Source organism: Mirounga leonina, unplaced genomic scaffold (assembly GCF_011800145.1).
Source record: "Mirounga leonina isolate KUSES-001 unplaced genomic scaffold, KU_Mleo_1.0 Mir_201, whole genome shotgun sequence".
Taxonomy (NCBI): domain Eukaryota; kingdom Metazoa; phylum Chordata; class Mammalia; order Carnivora; family Phocidae; genus Mirounga; species Mirounga leonina.
In genome coordinates, this window is record NW_023270504.1 from 23,419,499 (window position 1) to 23,442,664 (window position 23,166).

The following is a 23,166-nucleotide window of genomic DNA, read 5'->3' on the forward strand; positions in this document are numbered from 1 at the left end:
TGTCAGAGGGAAAGAGAAAAAAGCTGCATTTCTTCAGAGATTAAAAAAACACAGAAACCATTATTTAGCATGGACAGATAAAGTGGGACGGAAAAGGGCAGGGCTAAATCCATGTAATACATATTTACATGTAAAATGATACATATTTTAGTGCCTATGTACTAAGAGGAGAAGTAATCATTTCAAAACATATTATAGAAAAATCAGTGGAGTTTGCAAAGTGAAGAAAAGGAAAGAATAAAGAGAATGACACATGTGGAGCTAGACTTCAAGTCTAGCCATGCAGACTGAAGTGAATTCATATAAGATGGAGCGGGCAGGAATAACTGCCAAAAGAACAAATCACACTCCATACTATTTTATTCCCAGTTCTGGTGTTTTTATTTTAGAAAACACATTGAATCAAACAGGTTAGAGCTACTGCTTCCTTGTTCTGGGTATTTCTATCCTCCATTTCAAAAAACAGTCAAATCTATCTTCGTCCATTCTGTGAATGAAGTAATAAGCAAAAAGGATCACTGGTTACTTCAAAAGAACCTAGAGGGGAAAAACACATACAGCTCACTTAAATCAGATTTAAACAGTCTTTGTAATTAAGATGAGAAAAAAGAAAAAGAGAATATTGAAAATTAAGTTGTGACAATAAAATACTACAAACTGTCTAGATTACCAAAGAAATTTACAATCGTTTTTTTTGTGATTACCACACTTTAACTTTGTGATCTCATCTGAAAAAGGTATACTAAGTATACTAAGGTACGGTCTGTTATTCTGACATATAAAGATGTATCAGCAATATTATCCCTTTACAATCCTATTAATATAGACAAGTGTTGATTTTAGTCAGAAAAACTGTACCAAGAGGAAAACCCTGAGGCAAAAATAATTCTTGAACATCGCACAAAATAAAACATAAAATTATACCAAAATACCTGAACAAACAAAATTAAATTTAAATGTTATGTTCTTACCCTATTATTACCCTAGGTTACATTTTTTTTTTTTTAATTTTTATTTTAAGTAGGCTCCATGCCCAATGTGCGGCTTGAACTCACAACCCTGAGATCAAGAATCACACGCTCTACCAACCGAGCCAGCCAGGCCATCCCTAGGTTACATTTTCAGTAAGTTATCCAATAAACAATATATTTTTGTTCAGATTAAAATTCAAGTTGGTCATCTTCTTTCAGTTCTAAAGCACTGTCATCTCTATATGAACTATATGAAAATTTTCGTGATAAAGACAAAACTGTTCAAAAAGATTTAGAAATTCTAACCATATTAACTTAGGCTGTGTAGTCTTGTGTTCCACACTGGGATACATAATGTCATTTGGCATTAGGATAAATATTTTTTAATAGAAGGTAAGTTCCTTTTACAATTTTTTTTTACACTTTTTTTTTTTTTAAAAAGAAAAGAAGGGCGCCTGGGTGGCTCAGTTGGTTAAGCGACTGCCTTTGGCTCAGGTCATGATCCTGGAGTCCCGGGATCGAGTCCCGCATCGGGCTCCCTGCTCAGCAGGGAGTCTGCTTCTCCCTCTGACCCTCCTCCCTCTCATGCTCTCTCTATCTCATTCTCTCTCTCAAATAAATAAATAAAATCTTTAAAAATAAAAAAAAAAGAAAAAAAGAAAAAAGAAAAGAATACTGCATATTTAGTCAATGGTATCAGTTATTCTAGCTTCATGTTACTATTCATCCATGCTATACTAGATCTAAGGAATCCATTCCTCTTCTCCATTAACCAGAAATTACAAAGAACCAAAAGGCTTCTTTGTGTCTTAACAGGGGACACCTTTTCATTACCAAACCCTGTAAATGATGTACTCATTAATTTTACATATAAGCCATCTAAAATAGTCACCCACAGTTTGCCTTAATATCTTTATTTGAACAGACTTCCCACCATATGAGATAACCACAAGCACAAATAGTGGTAACTTTTTATTGGTATACCACAGCTCTCATTACAGAGCATTTCATTTCTTCAGTTACTACAACAGATTTAGAAAGATACATGATATATAATGCAATGAGCACTTTATTAGCAGATAGGAGACTTGGGCCCTTGCTCTGGCTCTGTTATCTTGGGAAAGTTACTAACTTCTGTGAACCTTAGTTTCCTTACTAGCATATTCAAGATTATAATAATATAGCCTTTAAGCTTTCCAGCTTAAAAATTCTGAACTTCTATGGCAGGCACTTGTATGAGGTAGTTCAATCTGTTACTACATCTATTAATAGGAAACAGGACTCCTTTTCTTTAAATAATTTCTCCTCTGGATATCCTGTTTTCACCATCTATAAAATTTGAAAACAATTATTTGTGTGCTACTTTAATGAAGCTAATTAACACTTCTAAAATGTTTACATGTATATCCTAGAAAAAAAGACATATTATCTCACTTTTAACTTTTATCTGGAAGACTGAAGATTTATTTTCTCTCCAGTTACAAATACCTAAATCGTAATGCTGTACTGCATATTTAAAAGTTGTTGAGAGTAGATCTTTAAAGTCCTCATCACAAGAAAAAAAATTCTGGGGTGCCTGGGTGGCTCAGATGGGTAAGCGTCTACCTTTGGCTCAGGTCATGATCCCAGCGTCCTGGGATCGAGTCCCACATTGGGCTCCTGGCTCAGCGGGGAGCCTGCTTCTCCCTCTCCCTCTCTCCCTGCTCATGCTCTCTCTCTCTGTATCTGTGTGTCTCGAATGAATAAAATCTTAAAAAAAAAAAAAAAATCTGTAATTACGTATAGGGATGCATGTTACCTAGACTTACAATGGCGATCATTTCCCAATGTATATAAATATTAAATCATTGTGTTGTACATCTAAAGCTTAGAGTGTATGTCAATTATATCTCAATAAAAAATTTATTCTCTAGTAAATGTCTATAAAATAATAAGTGCTTTTTCTGATTTCAAAACTTGAAAAAATCCGAATCAATTTGAAGGCTAGATGAAATTAAGAATGACAGGACTTTTCTTTCTGTCCAAGTGATCTTAAAACAGCTTGTTTTAACAACAATAAAGACACTATAGTTAAAATAAACTTGTGGGTGAATGAATAAAAGGATCTGCATCTTACTATAAATTTCAATGCTGAAATTTAATCTTACCAGGGACTTAAAAATCCCAATTTCTTCTATATAGCCTCTCTAAATTCTAAAAAAGTAATCACAATGTTGATACTCTGATTAAAACATCTTAAGGCAGTTGCCGATGCAAAGAAAATAAAGCTGTTTACTCTGAAAGATACAGACATAGATAACGCAAAAAAGGGGGAGGATACACACATATAGAAAAAAAGGGAGCAGAGATGAAAAATGGCAATACTGGAAAAGTAAAATTCTGAGGGAATGAATGAGACAGGCACAGAGAGAGACCAAGAGGAGGAAGAGATACAAAGACAGGGAGGAAAAAACACAACTAAAGAAAATGGAAGAAATAAGAGCAGAGACAGAAAAGCAACAAAGAAAGGTGAACAGAGTGGAACTGATGAGCAGACACAATGACAAGGAAATGGGACCAGATAGGTAAGACATAACTAGTTGAAGAAAAAATCATTTTCACCCAGTAAGTTTTCCAAATTACCTACTTTTGTTGCTATCTCCCCAGTGCTGCCACTGAAAAAGACACTTTATTTTTTACAAAATGGTTAAACAATGTATATTTCATTTATCTTGCAGATTTTTAAAAATCTTATTTATTGGGGCGCCTGGGTGGCTCAGTTGGTTAAGCGACTGCCTTCGGCTCAGGTCATGATCCTGGAGTCCCGGGATCGAGTCCCGCATCGGGCTCGCTGCTCGGCAGGGAGTCTGCTTCTCCCTCTGACCCTCCTCCCTCTCATGCTCTCTGTCTCTCATTCTGTCTCAAATAAATAAATAAAATCTTTAAAAAAATAAAAATAAAAATAAAATAAAAATCTTATTTATTGTAAGAGGCATAATTTTTGCCATCATTGAGGTTCACATATTGGATGTGAAATAACAACTTGATGGGGGAGGATTCTTTTATAATGTATACACCTATCAAATCATCATGTTGCACACTTTAAATATCTTACAATTGTCAATTATACCTCTATAAAGCTGGAAAAAGGTTCGTATGTAACAATATACTGGGGAAAGATCCCGAATTTTACATAATGCTAATATTTCCCCCCCCCCCAAAGTAAAAATGATAGTACCCTAGTTAGGCCAAATTCATCCCAAGGCAAGGACCTACAGAGCCATTTATGAATTCATACCACAATGGCATATAATACCACTAGACTGATAACACATTCTTAGTTGAAAATAACTTACCATTTAGAGTCAAAATCCAAACATTTTAGTCCTGTTTCCATTTTCTGCCCCCTTTGCTTCACTTGATATGTTATGCTCTATCTCTTCTATGTAGATTCTTTCAGTAGCCATCAATCTGAAGAATTCCTTCTTCTGCTGCCACCTACCAGTTTATCTCTCTGCTGCAGCAGAAGGGTATATAGAAAAAGTTCTTGCTTACTATTCAGATTAAATGGAAAAATTCCTTTAACATTTCATACTTTCACATGTGTATGAGCTTCCTCACTGATTCCCCAAGACCTCCCCACCAAAGTCAAAACAACAAAAATCCCAATCACAGAAAATCAAATAATGTAATGTATGATCAATATTCATGCTAAGCTGGAAATTTTTTTTTTTTAACTGGAATAACTGGAAACATTTAGACACTCAGCAGTTGCCATCTCAAGGAACCATTTCTTTTGTTATATTATCCTTTTTCACCTATCCCTACAATTTATGAATAAGTGTGCAATTTAAAATTTTAATGAGGTAGTCCACAACTCCTGCAAATTTTAAGTTCAGAGACTATTAAAGAATTGTGGAAGATGCAGCAATAAAGGAATTTTTAATAGTAATTCTAGAAACTAAAGGTGTTAGGTGCTTTACCTGCATGAGTTTTCAATGTTCTGGACTGCTTATTGCCCAATGGCTCTGAATACATTAAAACACGAACACATACGCCACCTATATTTAAAATAGGGTAGCATTTGTATGCCCATATAAGCATTGGGTATATCTTTGTGCAAGAGTAATAAAGTCACCGAGTCCTTTTTAAAAGGACTGATCACAAATGCACACTTCCTCAAACTGTATACATACACAAAAAAACTAGGGTTGAAAAGGGAGACAGAGGGACAAATGTAATAGCAGTTGTAAAACTGGAAACTAACACAACATAAATGTTTTGTGTCCTGAGATTCATTTCTATTCCCATTCTCTTTGTCACTGAAGGTCTAGGTTTCAAGTTTATTCTGTATTAGCTACTAAAGAACAGTATCCACTAATGAACTAGTAATAATAGTAATGGCTTGTTTTTGTTCCACCCTCCCACTACCTGTACCCCAAAACAGGTAGTTTTGCCAACATAAAACAAACATTGACATTAAGCACCAAAGGCTAGTCAACAGTGGCACTGCAGTGACATTGTTTCTACTTTCTCATTCCTTCCCCCGATCTCAAACCCCACCCCCTTTGACCTCTGTATGTGGGATGAGCCTGAGCAGGAGAGTTGGTGATGTCAGGACTGCGCCGTTCCCACGGATGCTCCTAGAGGCCTGCTGTGCTTCTGGGAACTGGGGCACAGTGATGTCTGTCTGACTGAAACCTAAAACAACAACAATTCACCCCACCCCTCATGTTCCCAAACCCCACAATAGCAGCCAGGTATATATGCTATATAAGGCCCAGCTAATAAGTTTGAATATGGTGAAATCTGAAAGCAAGATCATTCTTAACAAGTCCATGATCTTCATGGGGATAGCAGAATGGGGACTGTTAAAATTCTCTATGTCCCATGCAATCACATAGTCCACACATTCTAATGCTGGCCATTCTTAGCAAGAGAACAAGGTTCTCTGGTACAAGCCTTTTTTAGTATCTATTCATTAATTCCTTCAGGAGGCAGCTGGGATTCCTCTGTTAGTAAATTTTACTTCAACACATACATAATTTTGTCTTAAGACGTTTAGGGGACAAATGGCCCTATCTTACATAAGTGAATTGAAGCACAAAACAGGTTAATGATTTATTTTATGCCTTCAGCTGTAGAATGCATTATAAGCCACGATATCCTATTAGCTAACTAGTGAACTTAAAACCTCTTCAGATAGGACATCTAAAGTCACAGAATAAAATTGTGCAGAAATCTATCTTGAAAAGGTCCTGACCACTGTCACTAAAATTCTACCTAAGAGAAAGAGGATTATCTTCCCAATGATAACAACTCATATCAGAACTAAAACTCTAGGAATGACAGGAGAAAGGAGGAAAGGGCAAGGGACTGGGGTATACAGAGAAAGGTATACTACATTAACGGAAAGGCTATATTAAAATGGACAAGTTGCATTCCTATTCCTGCCACTAAGCCCTTGGTTAATGGGCTTAATGATTTGTGCTTCAGAAATGCCCTCCAAACTGCTCAAACCTGTAAATTTTTTAAATATTTGAACCATTATGATAACCTGAAACTGTTCACATCTATCTCTTTGTTAGAACTAGTGTCTTAGAAATGCTAAAATGATTAGTTCTGAAATCACACTGTTCCTAAAATAACTGAAATGCTTTCTATTTTCTTTGTCTCATCATTCCTTTTCACCTTTATAATGACGTCACAGAAAGAGAAGCACTAAGATCAACTCAACACTATGGTGAGTTTTTACCATATATATAACCTAGAGCCTAATTTTACCTTTTCAAAACTCTAGTTTTCCATACCTGTCAACTCCTAATTGATGTCTTTATACTGTGAGCTCACTGTGTATTCGGAACACCAAACCCTGAAAAAGCTTAAGCCAGAGTAGCACAATGGAAGAAACAAACAAACCCAAAACAAAAACAAAGCCAAAAAAGTCACACTCTGAAATACTTAATTATAGACATATATGCAAGGAATGGAGTTATCTAAATGGCTAAAGTAAATCCCCAAAGAAAGTCCTGAGTTCATCCCAACCAATTCAAACTTTACCCCCAAAAGTTCTTCTTTAATCAAATTATTTGTTAGATATACTTAAGCGTTATTTTCTAATCAAGAGTTTTTACAAACCCATGGTTGCCTTTAAGTACATAAAGAAAGAAAAATTTTTAAAAGGAAAGTAAAGTTAGCCTTGCGATGGAAAGAAAGGAGAGTCAAATTACCTGCAAGCAGGCTGGGGCTGTGCCTGAATCCAAACCGCTGCATTTACCATTCATTATACAGCTGCATTATTGGGGGAAGGGGAGTTTAGAAGGGCACTGACCCCGAAAGTTCTCAATACTTCTCACTCATCATCAGGAAGGGGGAAGAAGGAAAGTTTTTTCTCTGGGTATTTTTTTGTTTGTTTGTTTTTGTTTTTTTGGCTCCTGAAAAGGCTGGCAAAGAACAGTAACAGTGCAAGCAGTTAGAATATTTCTTTAAAAACAGTTTTAAAAAATGCAAAACATTAAGGAATTTAAAACACCAAACTTCCGTTAATATAGAAAGAATTTTCACTAGAGTTAGGCAGCCACCCCAAAACAGCATGGCAAAAGGGCACTGATATAAAGGAAATAAAATACCACACAAAAATCCAAAACAAAACTAAAAACATTTCAAATTAAACCTGGAAGACTAGAAGATTCCAACAGCAGATTTCTGTCCACTACTGAAACATTCCAAAATCCAAGCTTCAAAGGCGCCTAAATGTATCTTAAATGAAACTTTGTTTTTTTTTTTAAGAAAAAAAAAAAGAAAGCAAGCAGTGAACCTGGTTATAAATCCTGCAATATATTACATTTAAAAATATCCTAGTACAACAAAAACAAATTTTAAATGAAATTAAACAAACAAACAAACAAATAAAAACAGTAGCAGCAGAGGTTACCTGTCTGAGCACCTACATTTTCTTAGGAGGGGATCGTGTCTCACCAGCCATATAGCCCATAAACCTTCTCAAAAAGAGTGAGCCAGGAGAAAAATGTAACACAAGATTTGATTTCACAATGTCTCTACACTCCCCAGACCCCAAACTGGGGATTCACTGAATGAAGAGAATTTGTTTTTCCATTGTTTTCTTCTTGAGAAAAAGAGATGATTTTTAAAGTCAATTCTTTCAATGCCTTCGATACCTTCTCAAAAGTCTGATAAAGTGCTTGATGAAAGCCAAGTCTCTTGGTGGATTTTTCTAACGTTCCAGCATATTTTCTTATTGATAGCATATACAGAAAGATTTCAAAGTTCAGTGAAGGAAAAGCCAGCAGAAATGACCAATCAATTATTAGGCACCAAAAAAAAGAAAAAACTATTAAAAATTTTAAATGGAATAGTTCATGGGGGTGTGTGTGGCGGTGTGTGTGTGTGTATGTGTAGTCCAGTTTTCATCAGAGGTAACATAAAAACAATATCAGAAAGAATTACTTTTAAAATACAATTAAGAATTACAATTTTAACAATACACAATTTTACAATAGTTCAGATTTGGGCATGATAAGAATTACACATATTTGATAAATACATTTTTAGCTCTCATAATAGCAATGAAGATTATACAAAAGTTATTAAACAATATGAAAATATATTTAAGTTTCACTTATATATCTGGGGTGTTTCATCTGGGTTCTTCCAGAATGATTTGATCATATTCTTTACCTTAATTTTTGAGGGAGTTCAAGAAGATATTCATGTTTTTAAACGCTAAGATGATCATTCCTAACCTCTTTATTCTAACATGTGAGTGTATAAATCCAGAAATAGGTTGGTAAAGCTATGTTTTAATATAGTGTGATTGCAAAAAAGATTGATCAGTAGTGAATAAAACTAAAAGTGAAATAATCTCACATAATTCTTATATTTGGTTAGTTTGGTAAAATAGTTTTAAAGGCTATCTACATTTTTCCTGACACCTTATCCCACCCAGCAACAAACCCTGAGTTTTTCATCAAGTAGAGAGGGTGTTCTATTTATGTTTTAAAATTCATAAATCTATATACATGTGATATGTAAGTATTTAATGTATCATAATTTATGTGACAACCAGATGCTCTCTACACAATCATATGAATAACTTAATTAAGCACTTCTTTCTCCCTCATTTATTTCTCTATCCCAAATATGCATCCTCCTATGGTCATTCAGTGAAAGTACCACCAAGTATTTCTTTCTGTTAATGAGTCAGAGGTACTTATAGACATATGTAAGGCCCACAATAACCCTATGCAAATTCTTTTATATGAGATTAGAATATCTTAAAATAAATTAGAAAATCCTCTTATTATCATCTTTTTTCTGAGTTGAAATGAGACACTGCACAGATCAGAAGTACTATTCTATTTGCCAACAATCAACCTTTCACTCAATTTCAATATTATTTAATTCTATGGAAAAGAACAAATTTTATTACATTCCTTTTTAAAATGGGGGAAAAAACTGTACAAGCATGATCAAACCTCTGTTAGAGCTGGTTAATACTGATCTTTTATTATTGCCTTGAAGTCTCTCTAGTAGTGTCCGAGAAATTATGTTTAAGGTCCATCTGAAGGAAAAAAAGCACTGGAGAGGCAAGAAAGGACTCAGGTAAAAGCTTCAGAGGATTGTAGTGAGATGGAACTTGCTGTTTAAAAAAATTACGTTGAGTTCTGGAGCATCTCCATTTCTTAACACACCTTCCAAACCCATTATTCAAATAGATTTACCCATGTTTTAAAGGCTCGTGTTATATGCCATTTTGGGGCTTTTATAAATTCAGAAAATAAAGGAATATAAAGAGTGGACAGTATTGAAGGCTTCAGAGTTGGGCTATAAGAGACTTAATACTGCAAAATAAGTCTCCAGACAAAAATGTCCAGTCCACCCCACCCTAAAACCTATGTGTAATAGGAGAAAATGCACAGCCAGAAGCATAGAAAAGCATGTAGCCTTAAATAAATCATACACTGAACAGTCTAGAACCAAAGAAAAAAACCAAACAACATACATATACATTAAAAGGCCTTAGAAGCATCTATTCTCTTTAAGTCTTTAGTGAGTACCTCTACCCCAGTGTAGTTATTTCTGTTATTTAAAGTAAAAACTGTGTTTCCCCATCATGCTCCATTTTCTAGAATCTATCCTTTTTGATTGGTTGGTGTAAACAAAAAGCAAAACACATACACATGCATGCGTGCACACACACACACATATATATACTCCCTCCTAAAATGTGAAAAATGCAAATATATAATGCTGGTATTATAAAATCACTTCAGCTTTATACTTAAGAACTTATAGGCCCTTGATTTGCCCCCCAAAAATATTTTCCCTTGTCCTTATACTTTAAATGCCCAACCACCAAAAGAAAAAAGGAAAAAGGAAAAGGCTTTAAATGCACATGTTTCAAGTCAGTGTCTTGTTAACAAAAAGGTAGCACTTTCTTCACTTTGGCCATTGTTAAAGATGCAGGCATAGATCAGGGAATGTTAGACTAGCATGTATTAAAAAAAAATTGCAACATTAACAGAGCATGTATCTTTCAAAAAAGATTAAAACACTAACATATACAAGTCAATGCACATATTTTAAACTAGTGTAATTTTATCTACATTGGAGTAAATGTCATTTTGTGTACCAGACATTGCAATACTGTTCACTTCCCTTTCATCATACGAAAATGCCAATTCTGTCATTAAGAAACCTTTATTGGGTCATACTAATGTTGCCCTCCCACCCAAATTAAAGGAAAACCAAAAAACAGAAATAATAAATCCCAGTAAAAGAGTTCCTCAAGACTTCATAAACTATGAACATAAAGTTGCTAGTTAATATGGTAAAGGCAGAATTTTCAGATTTGTATGTAAAAATTCCTATAATTTAGGTAGATGTTTTCCTCTCATTACAAATCTCTGCAATGCGATGTGAAGTAACGCTACAACAAAATTTGTAGCAACTGTACAAAAGCAAAAGCAAGGGGCCATGAAGAAAAAGTTGTGTGTTCTTCATGACCTGAGAGCATACACATTGAGTAATTTTAAAGGGTTACAGAAGAGCCTGACATTTTTCTGTATCTCACCTCTTCTGCCATTCTATCTGTAGTATCTGTAAATGAAAGTCAGTAACATCTTAATAGCAGAGGTTGAGTCTATCTCCCCTTTCTTCTCTCCTAATTCTACTCAATTTTCTCTCATCTTCCTGAGTACCCTTCCATGAACAGCATTGCAAGTTGGTTTAAAAAAAAAGAAAGAAAGAAAGAAAAAAAAGAAGAAAAAGAAAGTGAGTTTTACAAGGTTTTGTTGGTTAATTATTTACCGGTGGAGTCACTCCACCAGGAGTTTGATTTCATTGGCTATCAGCTGGTTCATGTTGAATAGGCCCCCTGGGAGCTTGGTGAGTAGCTCTCGCTCCGTGCTTTCAGGGTCGCTGTCAACAGAGCTGGAACTTGCGCTCATGTTGTCGACAGCAGTGCTGGCTGGGGGACCCAGCTCCGGCTCACTAGTCTCACTGGCCGTGGACACCACGGAGAGCAGGGACATACGCCGGGTGAGCCGGCCAGAGGGCAGGAGGGAGGCGGCATAGTCCGCTATGATACCAGCTACATCTAGATTACAAGCCTTATCAAAGGCGATGAAACCTACATTTGCATTGGCCTCGCAGACACAGAAGGAGCCGTCATCTTTCATCAATAGGTCAATGCCACACACATCCATCCCCAGGATATTAGACACCTGGATAGCTAGCTGCTTCCCTTGTTCACTCAAGGAGCACATCATCCCCACACCACCTGGCAAAAAAGAAACAACATAAGTTACCAAAATGATACATTTTTAGAGTAAAACTAAAACTTGCCTCTAATGCTGATTGTCTTTTAAATTAGCAGTGATAACAAATGTGCCATTCTAGTGTAAAACTGTGACTTCCGAAATCTGTTTCCTTCATTAGAGAATCCCTGTCCAATTCAAAGAAATAACTTAGTATTTTTTCAATATGCTTTTTCTGAAGATGGCATAAACTTTCACAGAAACTTATTTTACTTGGAATAATATGGGTCAAGGTAATATTCTTAAGACCTCATATTTCTATGAAGGCAGAGGAGAGTAGAAAACTGAGAGTATCAGGGAAAACTGTTACCTTCTCAAATAATAGGAGGAAATAGTGTCTGATTTAAGCATATGGAAAGAAAAAATTAACCACTAATGGAATGTAAAACTGCGGATGAGCATCCAGATTGACTGAGTTTGGGAACCGGGGTGGAAATGGAATTAATGGTACCTTACAAAACAGCAAACACAAAATAAAACTGGAATAAAGGAATAACATGAATTGTATTGGCAATTACACTAAAGACAAACTGAAATTTCCCATGGAAAAGGTGGAAACTGGTCAGATTGGTATGAAAGACGAAGTTTATCTATATACTGTACCAAACAAAAAAATTTCTGAAAACTAAAGGGATGGGCAAAGAGATAAGGGACAAAGGCAAAAACAAACTTCACTTCATAGCTTTATACCTCTTGAATATAGTATATACCCACATACCCATTTTTCCTTTACTGACAATAAACAATCACGTGTTTGCCCAAACCAAACAAAGGGCGCCTGAGTGGCTCAGATGGTTAAGCGTCTGCCTTCGGCTCAGGTCATGATCCCAAAGTCCTGGGATCAAGTCCCGCATCGGGCTCCCTGCTTCTCTCTCTCTCTCTCTCATGAATAAATAAATAAAATCTTTAAAAAAAAGAGAGAGAGAGAGAGAAAGAGAGAGCATGTTAAGTGGGGGGTTGGGACAGATGGAGGGAGAGAATGAATCCCAAGTAGGCTCCAAGCTCAGCTCAGCGTGAGATCTCAAAACCCTGAGATCATGACCTGAGCCAAAATCAAGAGTCAGACGCTCAGGGCGCCTGGGTGGCTCAGTTGGTTAAGCGACTGCCTTCAGCTCAGGTCATGGTCCTGGCTGGAGTCCCGGGATCGAGTCCCGCATTGGGCTCCCTGCTCGGCAGGGAATCTGCTTCTCCCTCTGACCCTCCTCCCCTGTCTCATAAATAAATAAAATCTAAAAAAAAAAAGAGTCAGACACTCAGCCAACAGAGCGGAGGTGTCCCAACAAATTATAAACACTTATAAAACACTTTTTACAGGCAACATTCCCTGACAATAACCCAAGAAGATTAGAAATTAGGAATTAATGATTTAAGTAACCAAAAGGTTATTAAGGACTTAGAAACTGATCCCCTAAATTAAAGGAAAATAAATACCATCTGTAAAAACACTTCATACTAAAACTTATTTTGAAATTAGAAAGAAACTAAGTACTCTAAAAAAAAGAAACTAAGAAGAAATTAAGAGAGACTTAATAAAGAAAAAAAGTTGAATGACTAGAAAAGAAAAAATAGAGGAGAAAAAAAATCCAAGTGCTACTTTGACAAAATTATGAATGATATCAAAGAAAGAACTGCAGACAAAAGAAGAGATTCAAATAAACATAAGCAATCATCTCATGAAACTGAAGACTGAGGCCTGCCTGAAACCTAAAACAAATGGCTGATTTATTTTTTTTTTTTAAAGATTTTACTTATTTGACAGAGAGAGAGACCGCGAGAGCAGGAACAAAAAAGCAGGGGGAGTGGGAGAGGGAGAAGCAGGCTCCCGGCCGAGCAGGGAGACCGATGTGGGACTTGATCCTAGGACCCCAGGATCATGACCTGAGCTGAAGGCAGATACGTAACAACTGAGCCACCCAGGCGCCCCACAAATGGCTGATTTCTAAACAAATGAGAAATCATCATTCATCCAAGAAGAAGGAAATTGTATTAAACAGGCCAACTATTATTACAGAAGAGACTGGAAAGGTGATAAAAGAGCTACTTCTACAAAAAGAATCAGGACAGGGTGCCTGGGTGGCTCAGTTGGTTAAGCGACTGCCTTCGGCTCAGGTCATGATCCCGGAGTCCTGGGATCGAGTCCCGCATCCGGCTCCCTGCTCGGCAGGGAGTCTGCTTCTCCCTCTGACCCTCCTCCCTCTCATGCTCTCTGTATCTCATTCTCTCTGTCTCAAATAAATAAATAAAATCTTTAAAAAAAAAAAAAAAAAGAATCAGGACAGGATGGTTTCAAAGTGGAGTTTTCTTTAGCTATCCTTTATTCCGATGTTAACTTTACCTGTAGAATGCCCTAGGAAAAGACTGAAAATTTCCCAATACACTGAATAAAAACCAATGTTACATAACCTTGATCAAGTCATTTTAAAAAGTAACATTATAGACCAATCTTTAATTATTAAAATAGATGTAACTATTTTACATGAAATACTAAAGGAATACCAATTTACAAGTATGCTAATACCTATTTAAAGGTTTATTCTAGAAATGCAAGGGTAGTTCAAAAACTGTTTTAAATCTAAAATTTATCAACATAATCCATTACACAAAGAAATTAAAGGTGGAAAACACACTAATGATCTTATCAATACAAGAATTCCAAAAGACACTGGATAAAATTAGACAATCATTCCTACTTAAAAACTCTAGTAGAACAGTTACTTAAGTATTCTAAATAGCAAATTAAATCTATTTCAATGAAAATCAGAAACTTAGGAGCACCTGGGTGGCTCAGTCATTAAGCGTCTGCCTTCGGCTCAGGTCACGATCCCAGGATTCTGGGATCGAGCCCCGCACTGGGCTCCCTGCTCCATGGGAAGCCTGCTTCCCCCTCTCCCACTCCCCCTGCTTGTGTTCCCTCTCTTGCTGTGTCTGTCAAATAAATAAATAAAATCTTAAAAAAAAGAAAATCAGAAACTTAGATACTTACAATCATTACTTAACACTGTACCAGAGGTTCTAAAGCGGTGGTTCTCAACAGGGGAGAATTTAGAAACTGAATGGTGGCATTTTGGGCTGTTCAATTGAGATTAGAGGAGGAGGGCTCTATAGCCGACATTTAGTGGTTATTGGTCAGAAATGTTAAACAAAAAAGATGACAAATATAATAAAAAGCAATTCATATACAAGTACATGTAAATTACCAATAAGCTATGAAAAGATACTCCCATCATTAACAGGGAAATAAAATTAAAGTTAACAGTGAGATAGCATTTTGACTCCCATTAGATGGGCAAAAACTTAAGATAAAAAAAGTAACAGTGCTTGTGAGGCAGAGATGAAAAAAGGGTATTTTAATATGTCAGACGTAAAAATACACTGATAGCCTTCTGGTAAATTACTCTGGCCACATCTATAAAAATTAAAAATATTTTGACCCAGCAATACCAATCTTGAGACTCCTCAACACAAAAGTACCAGTATGTAAAAGCATTATTCACAAAGATATGTATTTAAAGTAACATGCTCACAGTGGCGAAAAACTGAAAATAAATGCAAATCAAAGGGACAGATGTATATATAGTAGGGGAAAGGAGAGTAGAAGAGGTAAGGAAAATGGGGGGGGATGAAAAGGATGACATTTAAATGATTTTATAAAATTATTTAAAATATTTTAAAGTCGACCAAAACCTATTCATTATGGAAAAACCAAAAGTCTCTGCAAAAATAGCTTGAAAGCTGATTTCCAGTACTAACCATAATTATCTAACCTTTAGTTAACTATCCATCAGATGTGTCTAGGTAATTTCACATAACTGAGATCATAATATAGTTAATAAACATTAAGAAGAGTACAGAGGCACATAGCTTAACAGTTTTTTAAAAAGGCTATTTTCATGTCATTTCCTTGAAAATCTAAATGGTATCTGCATAGCTTCCATGTAATTTTTCCAATTTTGGAAATCAACATATTCAAAGAGTGGTTAAGAGGACAACTCTGCAGCCAAATAATACATTGGCATTCTGGCTCCACGATTATTAGATCTGTATCTTGAGCAAGTTACTTAACTGTTCTGGGCCTTCCTCATCTCTAAAATGGGAATACTAACAATATCTAGCAATATCTAAAGAAGTTAATAGTCATTAAGCACTTACTACAGTACCAAAACTGAAGAGATATAGTTACCTTTACTGTAAATACTGAATGTAAGAGAATATTCATATAAAAAAGGCCTCTAAACAACTTGCTGCCAGAGGGGAGGGGGTAGGGGAGATGGGTAAAATAGGTGAAAGGGATTAAGAGGTACAAACTTCCAGTTATAAAATAAAGAAGTCATGGGGGTGCCTGGGTGGTGCAGTCCTTAAGCACCTGACTGGTTTCCGCTCAGGTGGTGATCTCGGGTTCATGAGATTGAGCGCTGCCTTGGGGCTCTCCCTTCCTCCCTTCCTCTTCCCCACCCGCCCTCCCCTGCAAGCATGTGTAAATCTTTTTAAAAACTAAATGAATAAATAGGTCATAAGATGAAAGGTATAGATGAAGGGAATATAGTCAGTAACACTGCAATAATGTTATACGGTGACTACTATGCTTGCTGTAGTGAACATCGAGTAATTCACAGAATTATCAAATCACTGTGTTGTACACCTGAAACTAGTATGTCCACTACACTGCAATGATAAGTATTTTTAAAATGTGAGATTACACACACAAAGGAATATTTTTTAGCCATAAAAAAAAAAAAAAAGAAATCCTACCATTTGTAGCATGGATATATATTGAGGGCATTATACTAAGTGAAATAAGTCACAGAAAGGGAAATACTGTATGATTATATGTGGAATTAAAAAAAAAAGCTCACAGAGAACAGATTGGTGGTTGCCAGAGGGGGGTAGGGGGGAGGAGGCAGGGGAAATGGGTGAAGGTGATCAATGGGTATGAGCTGCCAGTTATAAGATGACTAACTTCTGGGGATATAATGTATAGACTGATGATTATTGTTAACAATACTATATTACATATTTGAAAGTTGCTGAGAGGTTTTTTTTTTTTTAAGATTTATTTTTATTTCAAAAAGAGTGAGAGAATCAGACACTTAACCGACTAAGACCAGATTTTTTTAAAGTTCTCACCACACACACACTCCAGTAATAAATGAAGCAATGGATGCATTAACTAATCTTATCGGGGTAATCATTTTGCAATATATAGATATATAAAATCACTATGTTGTACATTTCAAACTACACAATGTTATATGCCAATTATATCTCAATAAAGATAGAAAAATAAATATCTGGATTACCAAAAATGGGGGGCCTCCCTGGGGATAGAATAATGAGGGCATTCAATTTTGAAGAATAAGGTAGAGGTGCTCTTGCTCTATCAGATATTTAGGCATACTAGAGGACTTAAGATTGATAATCATATAGGGAATGAAGAGTATATAAAACAGACCAGAGGACCCTGAAACAGAAGGAAAATAGCATTACAAATCAGTAATGAACAGGCTATTCAATAAATAGTGCTGGGAAAACCAGTTGTTAACTCATTTGGAAAAAAGAAAATGGAATCCCTATCTTACACTGAACAACAAAATCAATTTCAGGTAGCTTAACAACCTAAACACGGTAAGTGAAACTTCAAAAACTTTTAGAGGACTATATACAAGAGTAGAACACAACCACAGGGTGAAAAAGAATTTCTTCAATAAAAAATAAAGAATGTAAAGAAAACCATGAATATGCTTGACACTAAAACTGAAAACTTCTGTTCATTAAAATATATAAACCAAAAAGATGAGGGAGCCTGGGTGGCTCAGTCGGTTAAGCAGCTGCTTTCGGCTCAGGTCATGATCTCAGGGTCCTGGGATGGAGCCCCACTTCGGGCTCCCTGCTCAGCAGGGAGAGTATGTGTCTCCCTTTCCCTCTGCCTCTCCTCTCTCTCTCTCTCAAATAAATAAATAAAATCTTTGGAGAAAAAAAAAGATGAGGTATCATAAGCTGGGATGAAAACTGCATTTACAATTCATGTAAATGAAGGATTTGAAATCAGATTATATACAGGACTCTTTTTCAAGTCATGTTAAAAAAAAGAAAAAAAAAAATTCCAATAAAAAAGGAGGCAAAGGACCTCAACAGGCAATTCACCGAAGATAGATGAAGAGGGTCTGAGGTACAAATTAAAGTAACATGATATAATGTCACACCAGTCTGACAAAATGTTTAAAGTCTATCAATATCACAAGTAGGTAAGAAGGTGGTACTACAAGAAAGAAACATTATATAATAACTTTGGACACTCATTTGGTAATATCTAGTAAAGGTGAAGTTGTATAATTCACTAGGATACAGAAATCCACTTCTGAGTGAATGGGCTAACCTACAAACACAATTGGCCCTGTATCTAAGGACACAAAAAAATTTTCATAGCAACAGCGCTTGTAAAAGGCCCAAATTGGAAGCAGTCAACAGGTAAATTTATGCAGCAGGGAAAATTAATCAACTACTGCTACAATGTTGACATCGATGAGTCTCAAAAATGATGCCAAGTGAAAAAAAAAGAAAGTTATAAATCATTTATATAAAGTTTTATGACACACAAAACAATACCTTGTTTAGGAAGACCGAAGAACTGAAAGTACTTTTAAGGTAAAAAGAAACATCAAGTTCAGAACTTGGGGAGAAGAGGGAGAAATGACCAGGGAGGGGAGTAAACAGAGAATGTAATTAACTTATTTCTCAAGCCAGGTAATGGTTACAAACGATTATATTATCCTTCATACTTTCCTGTAAGCCTCAGTTACTTCAAAATTTAAAAAGTATCACTTCTTAATATAAAATTAACTTACCTTTTTAGTTTCTTTGCTTAAAGTATAAAAAGTAATTGTTAATTAAGTCTCACGGTAGAAAAGTAAGAAGGTAAAGGTGTTCCAGAAATGAAAAAATGCTATTCAACTCTGCAGCAGCTAATAAGCATAATATGACGGGATGGAAAATGTAAAATGAGATATGAAGAACTAATGCCAGGAGGCAGAAATTATTTTTCAAGAGTACAAAAGAGGCTTTATATCACTATTAGCTTTTAAATTCCCTGTGCTCCTATTCTATGCACTATGCTGAATTTCACATTTATCAATAGTTTTTTACAGTTTACTACATAAATTTATATTCCCAGCAAACTATTATTGATTTTTGCGTATATTTAAATTTTATATAAATGGAATCATACTATATGTATTCTCTTCTGTGACTTTCATTTCTTCTCTCAACATTATGTTTCTGAGATCTGCCCCTGAGGCTGTAATCTCAGAGGTAAGTAGGGGTCAAATCATGCAGGGCCTGTTAGTCTACTGTAAGACCAATATAGACTACTGTACTTTGAATGAAGCAAGGAACTACTGGAGGATTTTAAACAAAGTCTGACTTGATTTGACTTGTATTTTAAAAAGATCTATCACATCACTGCTGTGTTAGAAACAGACTGTAGGACAATAAGGACGGAATCAAGAGGACCAATTAGGGGCGACTACAAGTAATCCAAATAAGGTAAGACAATATTAATGGCAGAGATAATGAGAAATTGTCAGATTTGGATACATTTTGAGAGTAGAAATAAAGAAATCAGAATCTGACAGTTCTTAGTCAATGACTAAGTATTTTGGTCTAAATTGGAGAGACAGAGTTGCCATTAAATGATAAGGAGAACGGGGGGTAAAATACACTGGGAGGGGGAGTTTTATCAGGAGTTCACTTTTGGACAGGATTAAAATGTCTGTTAGACAACTACTGGTAGATACTGAGTAGACAGTTATTTATATGTACTTGGAGTTCAGGAAGAAAGCCTAAGGTAGAGATATAAATTTGAAAATAACAACACAGATAGTATTTAGAGCCACAACCAGATCAGATGACTAAGATGAAATACACAGAAAAGAAAAAACTCTAAGGCACTTCAACAATAAGAGATCAAAAAATACACATTAAAGTAAATCAAAAGCAGTAATCTTGTTTGGACCAATGGGTAAAACAGGTTAGGACCCAGCTTGAGTGAACTCCAATTACACACAAAATAAGTATTATCACCAAAGATGGAATTTTTAACTCTGGTCAGACATTTCATACAAGTGTGAATTGGGTTACAAATTGAGCATGGGTAAAAGCAAATTTATGTTTCAGAGAAATCCAATTTTATTACTAGAAAAACAACTCAAAAGTACATTATATTCATTATAAGTCTATTGATCATAGTTACAAGTGAAAGATAATGTTTTTCAACTTACTAAGTAAAAAGACCTGCAGTTATATATGAGTACTCACTAGACAAGCTATAATATTATATATACTAGAAAGACACCTGCATTGTTTTTACCTAGTGAGCAGTTGCTCTGCATCCTTCCATCTGTTGAACAACGTAACATGGTGCCAACCACACGGCCTCCCACAACAATGACACGCACATCCCGTCCATGAGATTCCTTAATATACTTCTGGAACAGGTATGGAGCTTCATGGCGAATAAGATGGCTTAGATCAGCCAAATGGTGCTTATCTCGAGCCAAGAAAACCGCTTTGCCTGTGGTTGAAAAAGAATACAAAATATATGTAAGTCAAACTCTGAGCAGTTGATATGTATCACCTGCATCTTCTTGGGTCTCAACCTGCTCTTTCAGGATCTATTACTTTTTAACCAAAGTAACAGTTATGGTAATGAGTAAACAATGCAAAAATGTGTATAAAGTTAATACTCTCCTACCACTCCCTTAATTCCTACATTAATCTAGAATTTATTTCGGTATATGTCATGAAGTAGGGGTCTAAGATTTGTACTCCTCCAGGTGAGCCAATAATGCCAGCCTCATTTATTAGCAAAACATTTTCCTCTGAGTAAAAACAAGTCCTACATATTAATATACAATATATATAACACTTGCATAGAATAAAATAGTATGTTACTACATACCTAGTTTTATTTCTGAGTTCACTAGACAATTCCATTACTGTATTTGTCAATTTCTATGATAAAACAAGTGGTTGCTTTTAAAGCATGGGTATGGGGCGCCTGGGTGGCTAAGTTGGTTAAGCATCTACCTTCAGCACAGGTCATGATCCTGGAGTCCTAGGATCCAGCCTGAATCAGACTCCCTGCTCAAAGGGAGACTTTCTCCCTCTCCCTCTGCCCCAATGCCCGCCTGTGATCGATCTCTCTCTCAAATAAATAAATAAATAAATAAATAAATAAATAAATAAATAAATAAATAAAATCCTTTAAAGACAGTAAAATAAAATGGGTACAAATCCTTTGACATTCTTCCCACTGAGAAGAGGGGGAATCTTTGTCCCTTCCCTTTGAATCAAGGAGGGGCTGTGATTGCTTCGAACAATGGAACACAGCAGAAGCTTTTCTGTATGACTTCTGAGGCTAATTCAGAAAAGATCATGTCACTTCTGTGTTCACTGGAGCCTCTCTGTGGAGCCCTAAGACTTCTTGGCTGCCATACTGGAGACCTAATGATAAACAATACATTCGACAGCCCCAGCTGAACCCCGATCCAACTATCTCTGTCAAGGCATCAAGCTTTATGAAGTACTTGGATCCATGAAAATTTTGAAAATGAAATCCTTACTATTCTATAGCTTCATAGCTTTGCTTTATATATTTAAGTCTTCAAACTATATAAATTGGGACAGGGATCACTGGAGTTAGTGATCCAAGGTCCTTGCATTGTTAAAGAGAAAGATAAAGATATAATTTGAAGGTTGGTCTAAATTAAATATGCATCTTAAAATCTCCAGGACAACCACTAAATGAACAGAAATAGCTTCTAGGGGCACCTGGGTGGCTAAGATGGTTAAGCGTCTGCCTTCGGCTCGGGACATGATCCCAGGGTCCTCGGATCGAGCCCCACATCGGGCTCCTGGCTCAGCAGGGAGCCTGTTTCTCCCTCTTCCTCTGCCCCTCTCTATCTCTGTGTCACAAATGAATAAATAAAAAATCTTAAAAAAAAGAAATAGCTTCTAGCCAAAGTGAACAACTCACAGTAGACCTCCATAAGTTTGAAGTACCATGTACCAACAATTTCCTTCTATTCTCCCAAAGTCCTTTCAAAAGCTATTCATTTCAATTGTTAAGACTACTGTCTAGTCAATAACCATAAGGAAATATAAAGAAAATAATAGCAATGATCAGATTAAGAAAAATTTATTTTGTATAATCACCCTTATTAATTCTCAAGAGTAATCTCAAAATGATGTACCATAGTAACAATTCGTACACACCTCTATGACCTCGAGTATTCTTCACTACCATTGGAAACTCCAGTACTTCTGCTTCATCAATCATTTTAGCAAAATTTTCATGACCGCCTGGTTTGAGCAAAAAAGAAATTAAAAACAGTAACACAGGTGTTATGTGGTAAGTTTTATCTATACTAAAGTCAGCAACACAGAGGAGGTAGAAGGTTAAGAACCTGGTGGCTAAATTTTGTTTTTCTTAAAGAAAGTAATTAAAAGTCGAGGGGTGCCTGTAGCACCCGGGTGGCTCAGTCAGCTGAGCATCTACCTTCAGCTCAGGACATGATCCCGGGGCCCTGGGATCAAGCCCCACATGGGGCTCCCTGCTCAGTTGGGAGTCTGCTTCTCCCTCTCCCCGCTGCTCATGTCCTCTCTCACACACTAATAAATGAACAGTATCTTTAAAAAAAAAAAAAAAAAAAAAAAAAAAAAAGGTTGAAGGGTGCCTGGGTGGCTCAGGCAGTTAAGCATCCAACCCTTAATCTCAGGTCAGGTCTTGATCTCATGATCTCACGGTCATGAGTTCAAGCCCCATGCACAGCATGGAGCCTACTTTAAAAAGCTGTTAAGTACAGTTAAATACCAGTTTGAAACAACCCCTGTTAAAATGGATGAAAGCTATCTTAAACTACAAATATTCTAGTATCTAACTTAAAGAAATTAAGTATCTTTCAGCTCACTTTCCTAATTCTATACGATATTTTATATTTTTATCCCTTATTCCTCTGCTACACAAAATAACAGAAGCATCAAGATCTACTTCAGTGTACTTATTGCCCGGTTTAGAATAAGAAAAGGAAGAATGAGTCTGTTTAGAAGACTCATCCAAGGTTGATGCCACGTGTTCTCTCCCTCTCACGAAACATACAAATTAATTTTTATCTTCATTATAATCAGCGTTCTTTCTACACTGAGCCACCTAGTACCCATGAGTTAAGTTTTATTCTTTCCTGTTTTTACTGCCTAAGAACAAATGATACAGTAGTAAGATTAGAGCAAAAATGAACTTACATTTACAAAAATGTAAAAAATCAGCATGGTGATAAAAAAAAAATTAAACCAGGAAAAAGTTCGTTAATCAAATGCAGTATCAC

The 23,166-nt window shown here is 35.9% G+C and overlaps 1 protein-coding gene across 5 annotated transcripts in view; it reads right to left on the reverse strand.

Moving 5' to 3' along the window:
• Positions 1-357: 357 nt before the first annotated feature.
• RIMKLB (ribosomal modification protein rimK like family member B) overlaps positions 358-23,166 on the reverse strand; it is a 70,032-nt gene continuing 47,223 nt past the window's right edge. For 4 of the 5 annotated variants that reach the window (XM_035028272.1, XM_035028277.1, XM_035028275.1 and 1 more), the window contains exons 4-7: positions 22,058-22,144; positions 20,151-20,354; positions 4,307-11,751; positions 358-537 (exon numbers count right to left, since the gene is read on the reverse strand). In XM_035028272.1, the coding sequence (XP_034884163.1) occupies positions 11,288-11,751; positions 20,151-20,354; positions 22,058-22,144 (755 nt within the window). In that variant the 3' untranslated portion in view covers positions 358-537; positions 4,307-11,287. The remainder of the gene's footprint in view (positions 538-4,306; positions 11,752-20,150; positions 20,355-22,057; positions 22,145-23,166) is intronic. The other variant, XM_035028273.1, reaches the window with a different exon arrangement.